The 16,955-nt window shown below is 32.6% G+C and overlaps 1 protein-coding gene across 2 annotated transcripts in view; it reads right to left on the bottom strand.

Moving 5' to 3' along the window:
• Nucleotides 1–16,254, bottom strand: part of LOC129940447 (protein Skeletor, isoforms B/C) — a 169,096-nt gene extending 152,842 nt beyond the window's left edge. For both annotated transcript variants that reach the window (XM_056048793.1, XM_056048794.1), the window contains exon 1: nt 15,770–16,254. In XM_056048793.1, the coding sequence (XP_055904768.1) occupies nt 15,770–15,920 (151 nt within the window). In that variant the 5' untranslated portion in view covers nt 15,921–16,254. The remainder of the gene's footprint in view (nt 1–15,769) is intronic.
• Between the last annotated feature and the right edge of the window lie 701 nt (nt 16,255–16,955).

Below are 16,955 nucleotides of genomic sequence, written 5' to 3'. Positions count from 1 at the left end.
TTTTTTAAGTGAACAAACACTGAAATGTAATTTTAATCTTCACCTGAATTGTATTCTAAATTAACCTAGTTATGTTAACAACTTCATATAGACATACTCTTAAATGGATTTTAAAAACAAAATAAATTAATACTGTGATTTGTAACTACCTATATGATTGCGTATTTTATTTACTATGCTTAAGGAATAGAAAACATTAATCTACATTTGTTCGTTATATTTCTAAAAATATCCAACATTGTGAAGGTGATATAATATCTACCTATATTTAACCTTATAAAAAACAAACAATAAATATCTGACCATTATGAGCATTATATTAATTTTCTTTCTCATTACCATTTTAGTCGAATTTAAAAAAGAAGTACCTACTAAAAGTTTCAAATTGGGAACCGGAAACAGTTTGTACTCATTCAATCCTTTTTTTGCCTTGTTGATATTTTTCAATATTCCTCAATACCTACCAAGCAAAAAAAACACATTATACATATTTGTATAGAATATGCATTGAAAAATAATAACAAAAATGCCTTTTCATTTCACTCCCTCCAACTATCGCTAAATTTGTATACATTCTTCTCTATCTTCATTTCTTCAATTATCTGGAAAATTATTATTTTATATTGGAATTCTCGCTCATTCTTCCCTCACCGCAATACATTCCACACGTTAAACATGTGGAACGAATTGTTTAGGAAGTCGTAGGAAGATGTCAGGTCGAGCGTTCCTCCTTCATGATAGTACTATTGCATGTTCGAAAATCCAATTCACAATAACGAATTGTGTAACACCCAAATTCACTTTCGCAAAGTGTATTCACAATAAGTGAAATGCAGAAAATGGGCATAAATGTCAAAAATGATATTTTTTGTTTGATGAAATTGTTTGGTAATAAAATATTTGAGGTGACATTTTTTCAATTAGTAAATTATCTGTGGTCAAATCAAGTTTTCGTTTTGTTTTAATTGCTATAGTAAGAACATAATTTTAACGAAAATCCGTTTCTACATATTTTCTTCTCAATATCTGCAAGTCGAATAATTTGAATTCGATATTCAGCTTTTGAGATATGTCCCACGATTTTTGAACTTACCAACGCGATTTTGTAACGTCAACAAATGTGAAACTTTTTCAATTTGAAAAATGGTACTGATTACAATAACTTTTAGATGGAAAGTAAATAAAAAAATTACAAATACGCTAAAGTGCACAACAAAAGCGTTTTTCGGCAAGAGTACGATAACTTAGGCGACAAGATATTATAACGAATTTTGTAAGAACACGTAAAAAAACAAGCATTTTTAACTATGGGGGGGAAATAGATACTAATACTATTATAGTAATAATGGTAAGAGCAATGAATTCTAAAAAAAAAAACAATTGTAGATAATCTTAAAGTTTTGAAAAATTACACTTTACACCTTTTTTTAACTTTTTTTGCCCAAATTTTGAGTTTAAAAAATATTTTTTTGCAAAAACTATACATAGTTTTCAATTGATTTGAATATATATATATTTTTTGTTTAAAATGCTTCTACTGCCTAAACGGGGGGAGAACCCCCTCCCATAGTAAAATGCTTGTTTTAAACTGTTGTACACAAATCAGTCATTAGACTTTGTCGCCTGAGTTATCGTACTCTTGCCCATTTTTCTAAATATGCTTTAAAATCTGTTTTTAAAATATGATTTAGAAAGAAATTTAAAAAAGTACCTTGTGGTCTCAGAATACAGTAAGTACAAGTCAGCTATGATTGTACATTATTAAAGTAAATATTGATTACGAAATCAGATTCTTTTGTAAAATAATTAACGGTCCAAATGAACATGAAATACTTAATTCAAATTAATCATTATCATCTAAAAATCATTAAAACGAGCAAAGTGAAATATTTGATTGTGGGACTAAGCAATATGTCAAGTAATCAATTTATCAATGGAAATCAATTATTGTTGCATAAAATTTTCTTAAGAAATTCAAAAAAAAAATGTTCTTACTTTTATGTAAAATGGCACTAGCTATAAATCTTAAATCAGTCTTTTATCGATTATACTCGTATTTGTAGAAAAAAAAAATGAATGACTTAATTTTGGTTTAGATTCAATGGCATTCGAAACAAGAACTTATCGCCGTAGGCTTAGCATCAATAACGCATCGGTAAGTCGTTGATTTTGTTTTTTCATATGTAATATAAATTCTAATGAAATCACGATCACTAATGTTTATAACATAGAAAATTACATACATAGATAGATAGATACATAAATATCCACACATTCAATCTTGAAACGTTCAATTTCAAGATCGTTTAAAGATTAACACTCTTCAATTTTGTATTCCTTTCTATTTTGGCCTCTAAAAAAAACAAAAAAAACAAAACTGATCAGATACTGAAGCCTTCTTTAATTTGAGACGTAAACATCATGTCATATAGAAATAGTTATACAGAATTGTAAATTTATTTCAAATTCAAAAATAACTCGATTATAAAAAAAATGTTTGCGTTTCAAATGACACATAGTTATGGTGTCTTAAGTATAAAAGTTTAGATAGTTAACTGAGTTGATCTTGGCAGTGGGTTGATGTGATAAAATAATAAAAGGTTTTAAATGTGATACGCTTTATTTTAGAGGACAAACACCAATGTGAAAAAAAAAACGTTAACAAATACTCTAAAGCAACCTTTCTAAAAGCCTGCAGGTATTTATCGTTAAGTTAAATAAGTCGACAAAGGTTTGACACTTCATCTGTTAATAATTACCTAGTCTAGCCATAAGTTCTGTTACACGATTTTAAGAGCGCATTGCTTATAACTTCCAATAGGAATAATACCGTTAACTATTTTTTCGAAACATGGGATCTTATAAGTAAAGAATGGAAGCTTGTTTGGTTTCAGCTTTTGATCGGAAGTCATGGAGTGGGGCATTAAAGAAAATCGAGTCGCGATAATCGCATTACATAAATGTGGAAAAAATTCAAATCAAATTTTCGAACTTTTAAAACCACTTGGTTTATCGCGAATGTTTGTGTATCGCACTATAAAACGTTTTGATGAACTGTCAAGAGTAGAGGACAGACCAAGAAGTGGTCGTCCACGCGTCGCTCGAACGAGCGCAAAAGTAAAAGCTGTGCGTGAACGAATTCTTAGGAATCCTCTCCGGAAGCAGAAGATCATGTCCAGAGAATTGGATATATCCGCCAGATCCATGTCAAGGCTGATCCGAGATGATCTTCACATGAAAGCCTATCGTCGAGCAACAGGACATCTATTAACTCCAAGTCTTAAAAAAATTAGACTTGAAAGATGCAAAAAGCTTTTGCAGTGGCACGCGGTGAATGGTCATACAAATATCTTGTTTACGGATGAAAAAATCTTCACAATAGAAGAAGTTTACAATAAACAAAATGATAAGATTTATGCGACGTCATCCAAAGAAGCAAAAAAAGTTGTTCCAAGAGTTCAGCGTGGACACCACCCCGCTTCAGTAATGGTTTGGTGGGGGGTTTCCCATAAAGGTGTCACATCACTGCACTTTTGTGAAAAGGGCGTGAAAACCGGTGCAAAAGTGTATCAAGAGAGTGTTCTCGAGGGTGTTGTCAAATACTCTCTTCAACGGGGAAAGATGGGTCTTCCAACAAGACTCTGCTCCAGCACACAAGGCAAAAACGACACAAGAGTGGCTTAGAACAAATATCCCGGATTTTATTGCAGCTGCAGATTAGCCGTCGGGGAGTCCAGATTTGAATCCATTGGATTACAGTTTGTGGTCCGAACTGGAGAACATGGCCTGTAAGACTCCCCATCGAAATTTGGATAGCCTAAAAGCAGCGTCATCGATACCCATCGACACAGTGCGTGCCGCTATAGACCAATGGCCACAACGTTTGAAAGCCTGCATTAAGGCTAAAGGCGGCCATTTTGAGTAAAACTTTTTTTTCTTAAAACTAATATTGAGATCTAATTAAATTAATAAATTTAATGATATAAAATGTACTAAATTTGTTTTTATTGCGCTCTTAAAATGTAACAGAACTTATGGCTGAACTAGGTATATCTAAACTGTCGAATTCTATTAAAGAAGAGAAACATGCCACATGTTACACTTTCCTTCATTTCGAATGATCACTGAATATCAATTTAAACAAACAGTGGGTTATTTGGAAATAAGATTTGGCCAAACAAGTTCTGCTTTACTTAAGTTTGGTAAAACATTTCGTGAGACTGATATGCTAGTGGGCAACAATCTTGGTCGCCATCATCGTTGAATGGTATATACAGACGAGATTATGACTACTGTAGAAGAGGGGCAAGTCGTAATTCATACAAATTTGAACCTTAACCGATCTCAAAAACTCAATACTTTACGTACTTGCCTCAGGAAGTGCAATTACCCGTAGCATGATGGTTAGTGCGTTGTACTGTCATGCCAGAGGTCTTGGGCTCGATCTCTGCCTCTTGCGAGGAATTGAAAACTTCTCCAAGAGTAATTCTTGTCATGAAAAGTGCTTTCTCAAATTAGCCGTTCGGATTCTGCTTAAAACTGTTGTTCCCTTCCATCCATGACAACAGTACTCGCACACTGAAATGGTTGGGAGTTCTAAGTCACTAGTTCTCAACCGATTGTTGCGCCACCTAATTTATTTATTTATTAGCCTCAGGAAGTTTCTAGACAAAAATTGATATTTAAGGCGTACGACCACCCACTTTTGGGTCTTAAAGCAATGATTTTGGACAAAAACATATTTTTTGATGACTCTTTTCGACTACATTAACAACAAAATAGAAAGTGTAAGTTTGGTGATTATTGTGGAGTGATGCATCATTGGACCAGTGTTCTTCAAAAACAAGGCTTTACAGGAATTGAACACATTTTGTTTGTTTTTTATTATAAGTGCACACTCAAGGGGATATTACTACCCTTATTATGTAAAGACACAGTTTGAGCACTAGGAAGGGGAGAGAGAGGTTGAAAGAAGGTGTCAGTACACATTCGTTTTGTAATCCTGAATATTGCAATAATGGTGGGAAAGACAGAGTGTGGCAAGGCATTCCACATTCGCGTAGTACGGCTAAAGAACGAATCTCTGTACTTGACAGTACGATAGAAATACGGCTCGAGTGAATATCGATGAGCATTCCTAGAATCACCAGTATTACGGTTGAAATAAATAAGGGAATTAATGCAGCTGGCTTTTTTCCTGAGCAAAAACCGTTAAAATAACGGTAAGAATGCGTGAGACAAGAAACTTTACGACGATGTTCAAGGGACCGACGTAAATAATCCTATGATGGTGTTATCACCAATTTATTTAAATGCTCTACGTTCAATGCTTCCCAAGGGGCTTAAGTAAGTCGCAGGAGCACCAGCCCAGAGATGAGAGTTATACTCAAACCTTGGACGTATATAAGTTTTGTAGTTAAAAGCCTGATCAGATGGAGAGAAAAATTTCTAGCATCGCCTTAAAAAACGCAAACATCTTGCCGCGTTTTTGGCGACATCGCGCATTCTACAAGAGGTGGTTGGTGGTACACATACCGAGAATATTGCGATGTTTAGTCTCCTTGATTCAAGTGTAATTTAGGGATAATGGCAAACGGGTATATCTCGCTTTAGCGGTTTTAACAATGCTGTTTAGGTCGGAATTTAATGAACTTATCATATTTTGTCGCTGGAGTTCCACATTTTAAAAAGAGGGGTGTTATTTTGAAATACGAATATGAAAAGCTAAGAGTACTATCGTCAGCGAAACAATGTATTGGATTAGAAGTTGCGGACAGGTGATCATTAACAAAAATGAAAAAGAGTGTTGGACATAGAACAGAGCCCTGGGGCACACCAGCATTTATTTTGTGGTTTTCAGACTTGAATCCATCCAATACAACTTGTATTAAACGAGTTAATTACTAATCCTATGAAGCAGGGATTCGTGAAAACCGAAAGCACGTATTTTCAATAAGAAAGCCTGATGCCAAACCCTATCAAATGCCTTTGAAATATCAAGTGCAATAATCTTATTTTCTCCAAAACGATGTAAAGATTTGCTCCACTAGTGGACCTATTGCTGCTAAAGCCATACTGCCGGTCGTTAAGAAGTTTTCGATCTTCGAGATATTTCTTGAGCTGATAATTTATCAGCGTTTCCATGACCTTGGTAAGTAGGGACGTAAGGGCAATCGGTCAGTAACCAGAGGGTGAGATGGATTCGCCTTTTTTGAATGGGCTGGACAAATGCCTAGATGAAAAAGCTTACGGAGCGGTTTTGCCAGCGTTGAAGAACACCTCTTCAGAACAAAAGTGGGGATACCATCTGGACCAGTGGATTTATGTATGTTAATATCTTTTAGGACTCTCACCACAGTACGAATGTGAAAAAAGATTGGTCCCATCGAATCATTAACGCGCTCAATGACTGGCAGAGTCATAACACTCACAGGAGCGTAGGAACCGATGAAAAGGAAGAATTACTGGTCTTAGACGACTTATGGCGTGTGCAGGATGGCTATCAGTTACTTAAATGATATACGTTGCACTCCATAATAAATTCGATTTTTGTTAATTTTATTACATTTTTATAACGAATCTTCTACTTGGCCCAATGTGGCCATTATTGTTTTGAAGCTTTGATGCATTCATAAATTTAGGCTACATAGGATAAAAGCACTAGGTAAAGGTAAAGATACAGATTATTCTGTCAACACATTTAGAGACATTCTACTATGATAAAAATGTAAACAAATTTAGTTAATTTTTATTGTTTGTTTTCATTGTATTATAGGCTTTCCACACCAAGTCCAAAACCCGGTTTACGCGAAATTATCGGGTTTGGCCGAAAACCTACATCGAAAACTTAAGTTATCCAATACATTTTTGGTAAACCGCAAGTTTTATATAAAACCTCTCGAAAACTAGTAGCAATTCAAAGTTGAACTTAACAAACATACCTTTTGAAACATTCAGCGCTCAAATTCATTTAAACAAAACAGCTGATGGCTGCTGTCAAAGCAAATATTTCATTTTGAAAAAAATTTGGTCACTTGGTAAGTAATATTATTTATAAAATTTCCTTACAAAATAAGACTTATTGCTTTTCATTTACAGAATATGGAAGAGAAAAAAAAAAGGAAACTTTGGATTAAAATTTGCCAACGAACGTCGAGAATAAAAGCCCGGTTCTTTTATGATCATCCAGAGTTTCAAATGCTCTTTGTTAAGAGGGGAATCAGAATTTACTATGGCTACTGTCGTGACGACCACAAGGACGAGGAGAACTTCCTCATAGTTTAGTGGGCTATCGTCCCTTGATGGACAGCGATGCCAACATCAAGAAGATCCTCAGTGCTTTGGACAAGGCAGGTGAGTCCTCAAAGGAAGAAGCCAAAGAGATAACCATGGAGAAATTATAGCCAATCATAACAGCTTCAGTGATAGCTCTGGATGTGTGTGATTTTGGTACGAATCCGGAACTAGGAATTGACCTTTTCTGCTCCGGCTCTTCTCAACCCCGCATATAAGTTGCTCGGACAGCCACAATATATGGCGATTCTGAAGGGACATTTGGCCAGCAGAAGCAATAGTCATAAGCTCGGTATTTTGGATTGAATTTGTTGTGAAAGAAGAAGAAAATGTTTTAAATAAAATGAATTTTTATTGCAACAGTTTTGTTGGTAGTTGATTCTATGATATATTTTCTAGACAATTAGCATCTCCTTAGTGAATTATTTGGACCGGTTGAAGTGAACAAAGAGGATAGCTGCAGCCAAGGGAGCTTGTAGTTCTTGTTGGTTCATGTCGTGAGCCCATTTCACCCCAGAACTTCAGTTGAAACTCTTTTTCTAGACGAGCTAGTGTAACGTTAAAATCAATTTGAATTTTATTTTCACAAATAATTTGAGAAGATCAAAACTTTCTACTCACAAATTTTTTAATCAATACAAAATTTGACAGCGTTAAATAAATTTAAATGTCAAATAAAAACGGTGTGAACGATTTTCAGGTTTTCGAAAACTTTTTGCCGACAACCCGGTTTTGGGTTTGGTGTGAGAAGGCTATTACTTTTATGAAATCATAAATTTGGTTCAGCTATTTTTTAGTAACACCCCATTAAATGCCTGTTAGGCGGTACAAAGTTCGAAGGGTCAGCTAGTAAATTATCAACAGTGGGTAATATCATATCATAAATCAGGTAAAAAAGCGATCTTTTGGAAATGCAATCATTACATATCGTTAATTGAATTCAACTTAAGGCTTGCATCAATTGTTCATACCTAAGCATTGGGACTAAGAATAATGCAATCACCAATAATTTGACCTTAAAGAGACTGCAATAATAAGTCCCTAATAATTTTACTGTAACTAATTGATTGCAATCAAAAATTTGATATTTTTGCGAAAGTTCAATTTATGGTCAAAAATAACACTAAGATCTTTTTTGTAAAAACTTTTTCAGGTGCATGATTTCCGATGTTATAATTATTGTAGTTAACCGAAAATTATCGGCGAGTGAAAGATAGTGATTGACATTTAGGAATATTCAGATTTAATTGATTTATCTTACACCAATCAGAAAGTCTTTTGATTTCATTTTTCTAAACAATTTAAGATCATCTGCAAACAGGTACAGTTTTGAAGTTTATTAGGTAAGAAGTTAATGAACACGAGGAAGAAGACCGGACCTAAATGGCTTCCCTGGGGAACTCCTGATGGAACAATTTGATTTGATAGATTTGAAAAAATATGAACATACTGACAACGATTAGTTAAATATGTTTTTAACCAGGTGAGCATATTTGAACGAAACCCTATTTTGTTAAGTTTTTTCAATAGAATATGGTGATGCACCCTGTCAAATGCCTTAGCGAAATCTGTGTAAATAACATCCACTTGGTGACCCTTTTCCATTTCAGTAAAAAGAGGCTGGGATGCGACCCACACTGATAACTTCCCATCCCCTCTGTCAATTTGTCTTGCTTAAAAGTTTTTATATAAAAATTACTGAATATCGATAACAATATTTTCTGTGAAATAAAATAAATTTGAAGCCAATATGTCAAATTTTTGAAAAGATATTCGAGTCGAAAATTAATTTTTACCAACTTTTATACATTTTTTTTTAGGTTTCTATTTTTTGTAAAAAAAAACTGTCAATTCGATTTTTCTCAAACTTTGTCCTAATGTTGAAAAGAATATTTCTTATAAGTAAAAATTAATAAGAAGCTATTATCTCAAATTTTTGAAAAAATATTTGAGTCGAAAATCATTTTTTACCAACTTTTGTTAATTTTTTTCCGGTTTTTAATTTTTTGTAAAAAAATTGTCGATTCGATTTTTTTTCAAAATATTACTGAATGTTGACAACAATATTTTTTGAAAGATAAGAGTAAATTAAAGCCAATATCTCAAAGTTTTGAAAAGATATTTGAGTCGAAAATCAATTTTTATAAACTTTTATTAATTTCTTTTTAGGTTTTTATTTTTTGTAAAAAAACTGTCAATTCGATTTTTCTCAACATTTTTCAGAATGTTGAAAACAATATTTCTTATAAGATAAAATAAGTTTGAAGCCTAAATTTCAAAATTTTTGAAAAGATATTTGAATCGATATTCAATTTTTACCAATTTTGAGTAATGTTTTTTTTTTGGGATTTTTATTTTTTATAAAAAAAACTGTTTATTCGACTTTCTCAAAATTGTATCACATATCAAAAACATTATTCTTCGTTGCACAAAATTGTTTTGGAGATAAAATCATATTTAAGCCTTAAAAGTTTGGAGGTGACAAATTGTTTTTTTTTTGCATTCAATTGAAGGCTTTGTATTTTTTGAAGTCTTTACATTCTTTTGAAGTCTTTCCATTCTTTTAAAGTCTTTGCATTTACTTGAAGTCCTTGCATTCACTTAAAGTGTGAAATTTAATTTGAGAATGCAAAACAATGCCTAATATTCAAGTGAATGCAAAGATTTTATGAAGTCTCAAATGATCGCAATCAATTGATTGCAGTCCAATGATTGCAGACAAAATAATTGCAGCCTGTCTAACGTTAAATAATTAGTGATTGTAAAATTTGAGGTCCCTATCTTTAGATGAATCTAATGAATGAAATCTTTTGATCGAAGTCATAAAAGATTGCATTCCCGAGAGATTGCATTCGTAAATGAATGCATTCCCAAATGTTTGCATTCTCAAAAGATTGCATTCTTTTAAAAGCCTATCCTCAATGAGTGTACGAAGAACAGTCATACAGATTAACAGGCTAAGTAGGAACCTATTGAAAGAAACACGATTTCTTTAGCGCCTTTAGAGTTTTCAAAATCTTATTTTGGTAGGACCAATAATTTCAAAAATATTTAGTTTTCCATGTGGACGTAAAATATATGTTATTAATTTTGCTTTTCTTGTTAAATATGCCAACAATTTTAGCAAAAATCTTTTGAATTAAATTATTAAAGTATGTAAGTGACTTAATATCTAAAATTCCATACGTAATATGTATCTTCAAATATTTTTCTAATATACATATCTAAAAATTATAAATATACGTGATATGTGTATCGTTATCAATTCAGTATACAAATAATTTAATTAATTTTCAAAATGTCAAACAACTCTCGTCTATAACTTTAACAGCATCCAAACTCAAAAACAAATATCTCCCCTGGGACAAAAATTTAAAAAAAAGAAAAACCAAAAAACTTCACTTCCCACATAATTAACTTGCGTTAAATGATACTGCAAATTCTACTATATCATAACATTGCATATTTCAAACCCTCTCGCGATCTCACGCCCGCTATCGCTTGCCTTCTGAAGCCTCCACAACCTCACCTCATATAAAACCACCATAAATCAACTATAAAACGCTCTAACGCCATCCTACTCGACAAAAACTAACTTAAGGTAAATATCAATTAAATTCAAATGACATAACCTGCAAAGGAAGACAATATAAATTATTCTGACAATTATAGTAATTTATTCGTCCTAGTCCGCTATACTTATAGCAAATAGCACAATGTACACACTATCGTACATAAAGATAAAAATATATGTATAAACATAAAAAAAAACCTCATTATAAAATTTAAATAAAAACTAGCATAACTTAAATTTTGAAATAGTACAAAAATCCATACATAAAGTCATATATAAACGAGTACAGTGGTGGACATGAATTTGGCACACTAATATAAAATAAAAATACCAAAATCCTTAAGGCCAGCCGTATACAAAAGTCATCTTAAACAAGAAAATAGGACACTTGGCAAATCATTAAAAAAAGAAAATAGTAATGGTCCAACGTGACTACCTTGAGGTACACCAGAAAAGTTCACTATTTCTTTAGATTACTTGTCAATTATGATGGTATATTGTTTTCTGTCCTCTAAATAACCAAACATTACAAGTTTCTTTATCCAGTTCATTAAATTAAAGCCTTTGGCCTTCTTCTGAAGTCTTACAATGGGTCTGGAGTTCTCAACAGCACATCTTGAGCGTCCTTACGTATGTATATGATTTAAAGTGAATGCATAAATATTTCTATGTAGGTAGGTCCCTTCCATCTCTGACAACATTAATCGCCTAAAGAAATGGTGGAGAGTTGTAAGTCACTAGGGCCTGGTTCTTTATCGACTGCTGCGCCACCTAATTTATTTAATTGATTTACATAAATATTTCTACGTGACTATCTAAAAATGCACAGGGACTTAAAGACACATTCGACCTTATTTAAAAACTCAAAATATAGCCTAATTATGCCTCTTAACAAGAAAATTCTGCTTATAAAACTAATGCAACGTTGCATGAAACTATTATAAGATAAACACGTCTAAATAAAGTTATTATGGTGAAGAAATGTCATTCTAATATTTGTCTATTACAAATGCGTATTAAATCTTCGTCTGTGGACGAACTGAAGAAAAAAAATTACTTTATTTATATACAAAAAAGAAACCGTAATTGAAATAGTACCTAATCAACAGAATTTTGAAATTAAATCAATTAAGAAAGAATCTGTCAAATTTAAAAATGAATTTTAGGCTCGTTTAGTTTTCTGTAATGATTGTGGTACAGTGACATGCAACGATAAAGGAGAACTCCTTATGACATACACCAAAATTTAAATTGAGTAACAGAATAGAAATTCTTTTCTTCCCTCTTAATAAACCTTATTGATGTATTATGTTATACTTTATAGCATGAAAACTTGCTAAACCACAATCACGTGTTCGGTCATGCCGACTTTGACATATTGAATGGAAACAATGGACTTTTATGAGTCGATCTGAAATGTTACCTAAAACTGAGTGCTAGTTTTCTATCGTTAGCATCTTGGGACTCGAGCTCAACGCCCGAATAAACCTATTTTCTATTTTGTAGCGTTTTGACAGGTGACAGCTGCATTGCCATTCCAATTTCGTTTGTTTTATTTCAGAATCTGTGTATAGTAGGAGTATCTTCCTTTTATTTAGTAATTTTAAGTAAACGTTCTTCTCAAAGCCCAAAGTTTGAAGCTACGATTTGCAAATCTTAAGTCATGCTTTATTTCTATTTTGTCGCGTTTTGACAGCTGACAGCTACATTGTCATTCCAATTTCATTTGTTTTATTTCAGAATCTGTGTATAGTAGTAGCATCTCCCTTTCATTTAGTAAACTCAAGTGAACTTTCTTGTCAAAGCCCGAAGTATGAAGCTACATTACGTTTTGCTAGTTCTTAAGTCATGCTTTATGACACATAACATCATAAAATATCATGAAGTCGATAATAAGCCTGTCAACGCGTTGTTTTGGTTTAGCCATTTACAACATTCATTTCCATCATAATTTAGATTTTATTTTTTCTGAAATGTTACCTAAAACTGAGTGCTAGTTTTCTATCGTTAGCATCCTGGGACTCGAGCTCAACGCCCGAATAAACCTATTTTCTATTTTGTAGCTTTTTGACAGGTGACAGCTGTATTGTCATTCCAATTTTGTTTGTTTTATTTCATTTAGTAAACTCAAGTAAGCTTTCTTCTCAAAGCCCGAAGTTTAAAGCTATGTACATTACGTTTTGCAAATTCTTAAGTCATGCCTTTTTTCTGTTTTCTATTTTGTCGCGTTTTGACAGTTGACATCCTCTGTATTGTCATTCCAATTTCGTTTGTTTTATTGCAGAATCGGTGTATAGTAGTAGTATCTTCCTTTTATTTAGTAATTTTAAGTAAACTTTCTTCTCAAAGCCCAAAGTTTGAAGCTAAATCACGTTTTGCAAATCTTAAGTCATGCTTTATTTCTATTTTGCCGCGTTTTGACAGGTGACAGCTGTATTGTCATTCCAATTTTGTTTGTTTTATTTCATTTAGTAAACTCAAGTAAGCTTTCTTCTCAAAGCCCGAAGTTTAAAGCTATGTACATTACGTTTTGCAAATTCTTAAGTCATGCCTTGTTTCTGTTTTCTATTTTGTCGCGTTTTGACGGTTGACAGCTGCATTGTCATTCCAATTTCTATTTTGCCGCGTTTTGACAGGTGACAGCTGTATTGTCATTCCAATTTTGTTTGTTTTATTTCATTTAGTAAACTCAAGTAAGCTTTCTTCTCAAAGCCCGAAGTTTAAAGCTATGTACATTACGTTTTGCAAATTCTTAAGTCATGCCTTGTTTCTGTTTTCTATTTTGTCGCGTTTTGACGGTTGACAGCTGCATTGTCATTCCAATTTCTATTTTGCCGCGTTTTGACAGGTGACAGCTGCATTGTCATTCCAATTTCGTTTGTTTTATTTCAGAATCTGTGTATAGTAGGAGTATCTTCCTTTTATTTAGTAATTTTAAGTAAAATTTCTTCTCAAAGCCCGAAGTTTGAAGCTAAATCATGTTTTGCAAATCTTAAGTCATGCTTTATTTCTATTTTGTCGCGTTTTGACAGCTGACAGCTACATTGTCATTCCAATTTTATTTGTTTTATTTCAGAATCAGTGTATAGTACTAGCATCTCCCTTTCATTTAGTAAACTCAAGTGAACTTTCTTTTCAAAGCCCGAAGTATGAAGCTACATTACGTTTTGCTAGTTCTTAAGTCATGCTTTATGACACATAATATCATAAAATATCATGAAGTCGATAATAAGCCTGTCAACGCGTTGTTTTGGTTTAGCCATTTACAGCATTCATTTCCATCACAATTTATGTATTATTTTTCTGAAATGTTACCTAAAACTGAGTGCTCGTTTTCATTGTTAACATCCTAGGACTTGAGCTAAATGCGCGAATAAATCTGTTTTCTATTTTGTCGCGCTTTGACAGCTGACAGCCTCTATATTGTATTTCCAATTTCGTTTGTTTTATTTCGTAATCTGTGTATAGTAGTAGTATCTTCCTTTAACTTAGTAAACTTAAGTGAACATTTATCTCAAAGCCCAAAGTCTCAAGCTGCGTTACGTTTTGCAAGTTCTTAAGTCATGCTTTATGACACATACATTATATCGTAAAATATCATAAAGACGATAATAAGTCTGTCAAAAGCCGAATTTATATTTTAATTTTTTCTTGAAATATGACAAACAGCTGATTTATAATGACAGTTCAATGGAATAGATTTACGTATTTTGTTAAATTTTTTGACATAAACACTGCATAACTATAATAATTTATAGGAAAATGGTGTATACAGAACAACTTTTGCAAAGTATCTCAAAGCCTACATAAATCCTAATGTACTGCATAACTATTCTGTTCTTTTTAGCGAATTCTATTGAATGTGACTAAATTGAATATAAAACATTATGAAACCACGCAATGTTTTATTTACAAGCTTTTGAAGTTTTGACAACTAGTCCTCGTGAGAATTTGCAAACAAAAGCGTGGTTGTTGATTTGCATCTTGTCGCCTTTCACAATGATTTTCGCGTTCAGGTTAATGTCTAGAACTTAATTTCTTTATTTGTCTCTTCTTTCTGTAGATAATAGACTGTTCTCGGAAGACGCTTATTTCTGAATTTTCAAGGTGGTACGCTGCAGCTATAATTTTGTCCACGATTTCGGCAAAAAGAAGCTGCAGAATGACAGTTCCGCGTTGTGCTATGTTGTTGTGGATTTCGCGGGAACGTTTAATTTGCAAATTATCGCCTTCCTGTAGCTTAAGGAGCCCCTTGCAAGAGTTGCATTGGTTTCTGCGTTTATAGGAAGGTGTACTACAATTGAACTTTCATTTGCCTTAAGTGAGATGATTTCTAGGTGGTTTTCTAGCAGATTGCAACTTTCCGTCATCAAATTTAAATTGTGGTTAAGTTGTTCATTAACTGCTTTTAGAGAGTTAATTTCACTGTGAAGCCTCTATAAAGTGGCTCTTGTACCGAGATTCTTTAGCTTGTCTGTAAAGCTGCTATTTAAAATGAAAATTTTGCTTATAAAATAATTCAAAATTGTTAATACTTTTGTGTTTCAAATCATATTAAAATTGAGTTAACGCTATTAAAATCTAGTGTAAAATTAAAAACAAAGGTTGGAACTGCTAATACGTAGTCTACTTTCAAAAATCAAAAATATAGATAACTAGCGTCAACAACAGAAGCTTAGTTTTCCATCCAATTAAATTTCAAGTCAATAAAATTTAGTTCTTGTCACATTTTGGTTAAATTCTATAAGTGTCCTAAATTCTTGTCCACCAGTGTATATATATGTGCGTCTGTTTGTTTTTATTTTATATATATAACAAACGGTATCCTTCTATAGTAACGGATCCTTCATTTTATATACCGATATATTAAAATAAAAACTATATCTCTATCTCTATACTTACCAATGCTTATGAGAGAGAGAGCTATAAGGCAAAATATGATGACATTCTTCTGCCATGTCCCCCTGACGACGACAGCGCTAGAAAATGGAGTCGCGGCGGCGAATCCGTTAGGATGAATAAAATGTCGTCCGTGTAGTAGTTGCCGCAACATTATGACATCCGTCTTGCTGGTGGTGGTGGTGATGGTTTTGATGTGTGTGTGGGTGGTGATGATTGTGTTGGTGATGGTTGTGCTTGTGGTTGTAGAAGTAAGCTTTTTTCAAAATGGCGGACATTCAATTGTGTAATCCTTAATTTTCTTTATTCGTTTTTTTTTTTAATTTCTTATTTATATTTAATAATTTAGTTTTGTTATATTTTTATTAATCACTTAACACTGAATATATTTTTCTTTTTAATTTGTTTAAATTTTTATATTGACATTTAGTATAAGGGAAAAAATCAACGCAAGGACAATATACATATAAGAAGCTTTGAAAATATCAATAAATTTATCAAATTTTCAATTAAATTATATTTTTTCTTTTTCACTTTAATAATTTGTTATTTAATTTTTTTGTCACCAAACTATTTTTATATTTATTTGATTAAAAACTTTTATGTCGTTCACAAGATCCGAGGTTTATTGGATTTTCTTTTATTAAGTGACATTTTTTCTTAGTTTTAAACTAAAAACTAAAATTATTAAACTAAAAAAATCATCACCACTCCACGAATAATAAGTTTAAACAAAACAAATAAAAATAAAATTCAAATGAAAATGTTTTGAATTTGTTTTTGTTACTGCTTAATTTTGTTTGTGAAATAAAATCTTTTAAGCTAATTTCGTGTGTTAAAAACGTATGCGGTCTCCAAAACGTTCGTCAGGGAATTCGGTCTCGGACTAAATCATCTTACATAGGTATTCGCATTCGGTGGGTTTGCTGCTGAAAGATACTTTTGTTGCTGCTTTGGCCCACACGACGATGTTGTGCATAGATACTTTTGGTAGATACATTTATGGTGGGGAAAGCTTTGCTTCGGATGGAGTCGCCTCCAGCTCCACGTACATCCTGTAAATGGTAACAGAAACAAAACAGAAAGAGGGGGAAAAAGTTTAGTGAGATGCATCGGAATGTTACTGAAAAAAAAGTATCTACAATATACACGGGAAAATGTTTAGATACAAATGTATCTTAAAAGCTCA

Source organism: Eupeodes corollae, chromosome 1 (assembly GCF_945859685.1).
Source record: "Eupeodes corollae chromosome 1, idEupCoro1.1, whole genome shotgun sequence".
Lineage (NCBI taxonomy): Eukaryota > Metazoa > Arthropoda > Insecta > Diptera > Syrphidae > Eupeodes > Eupeodes corollae.
Note: the sequence above shows the minus strand (reverse complement) of the source record. Positions and strands in the feature narration are given on the sequence as shown.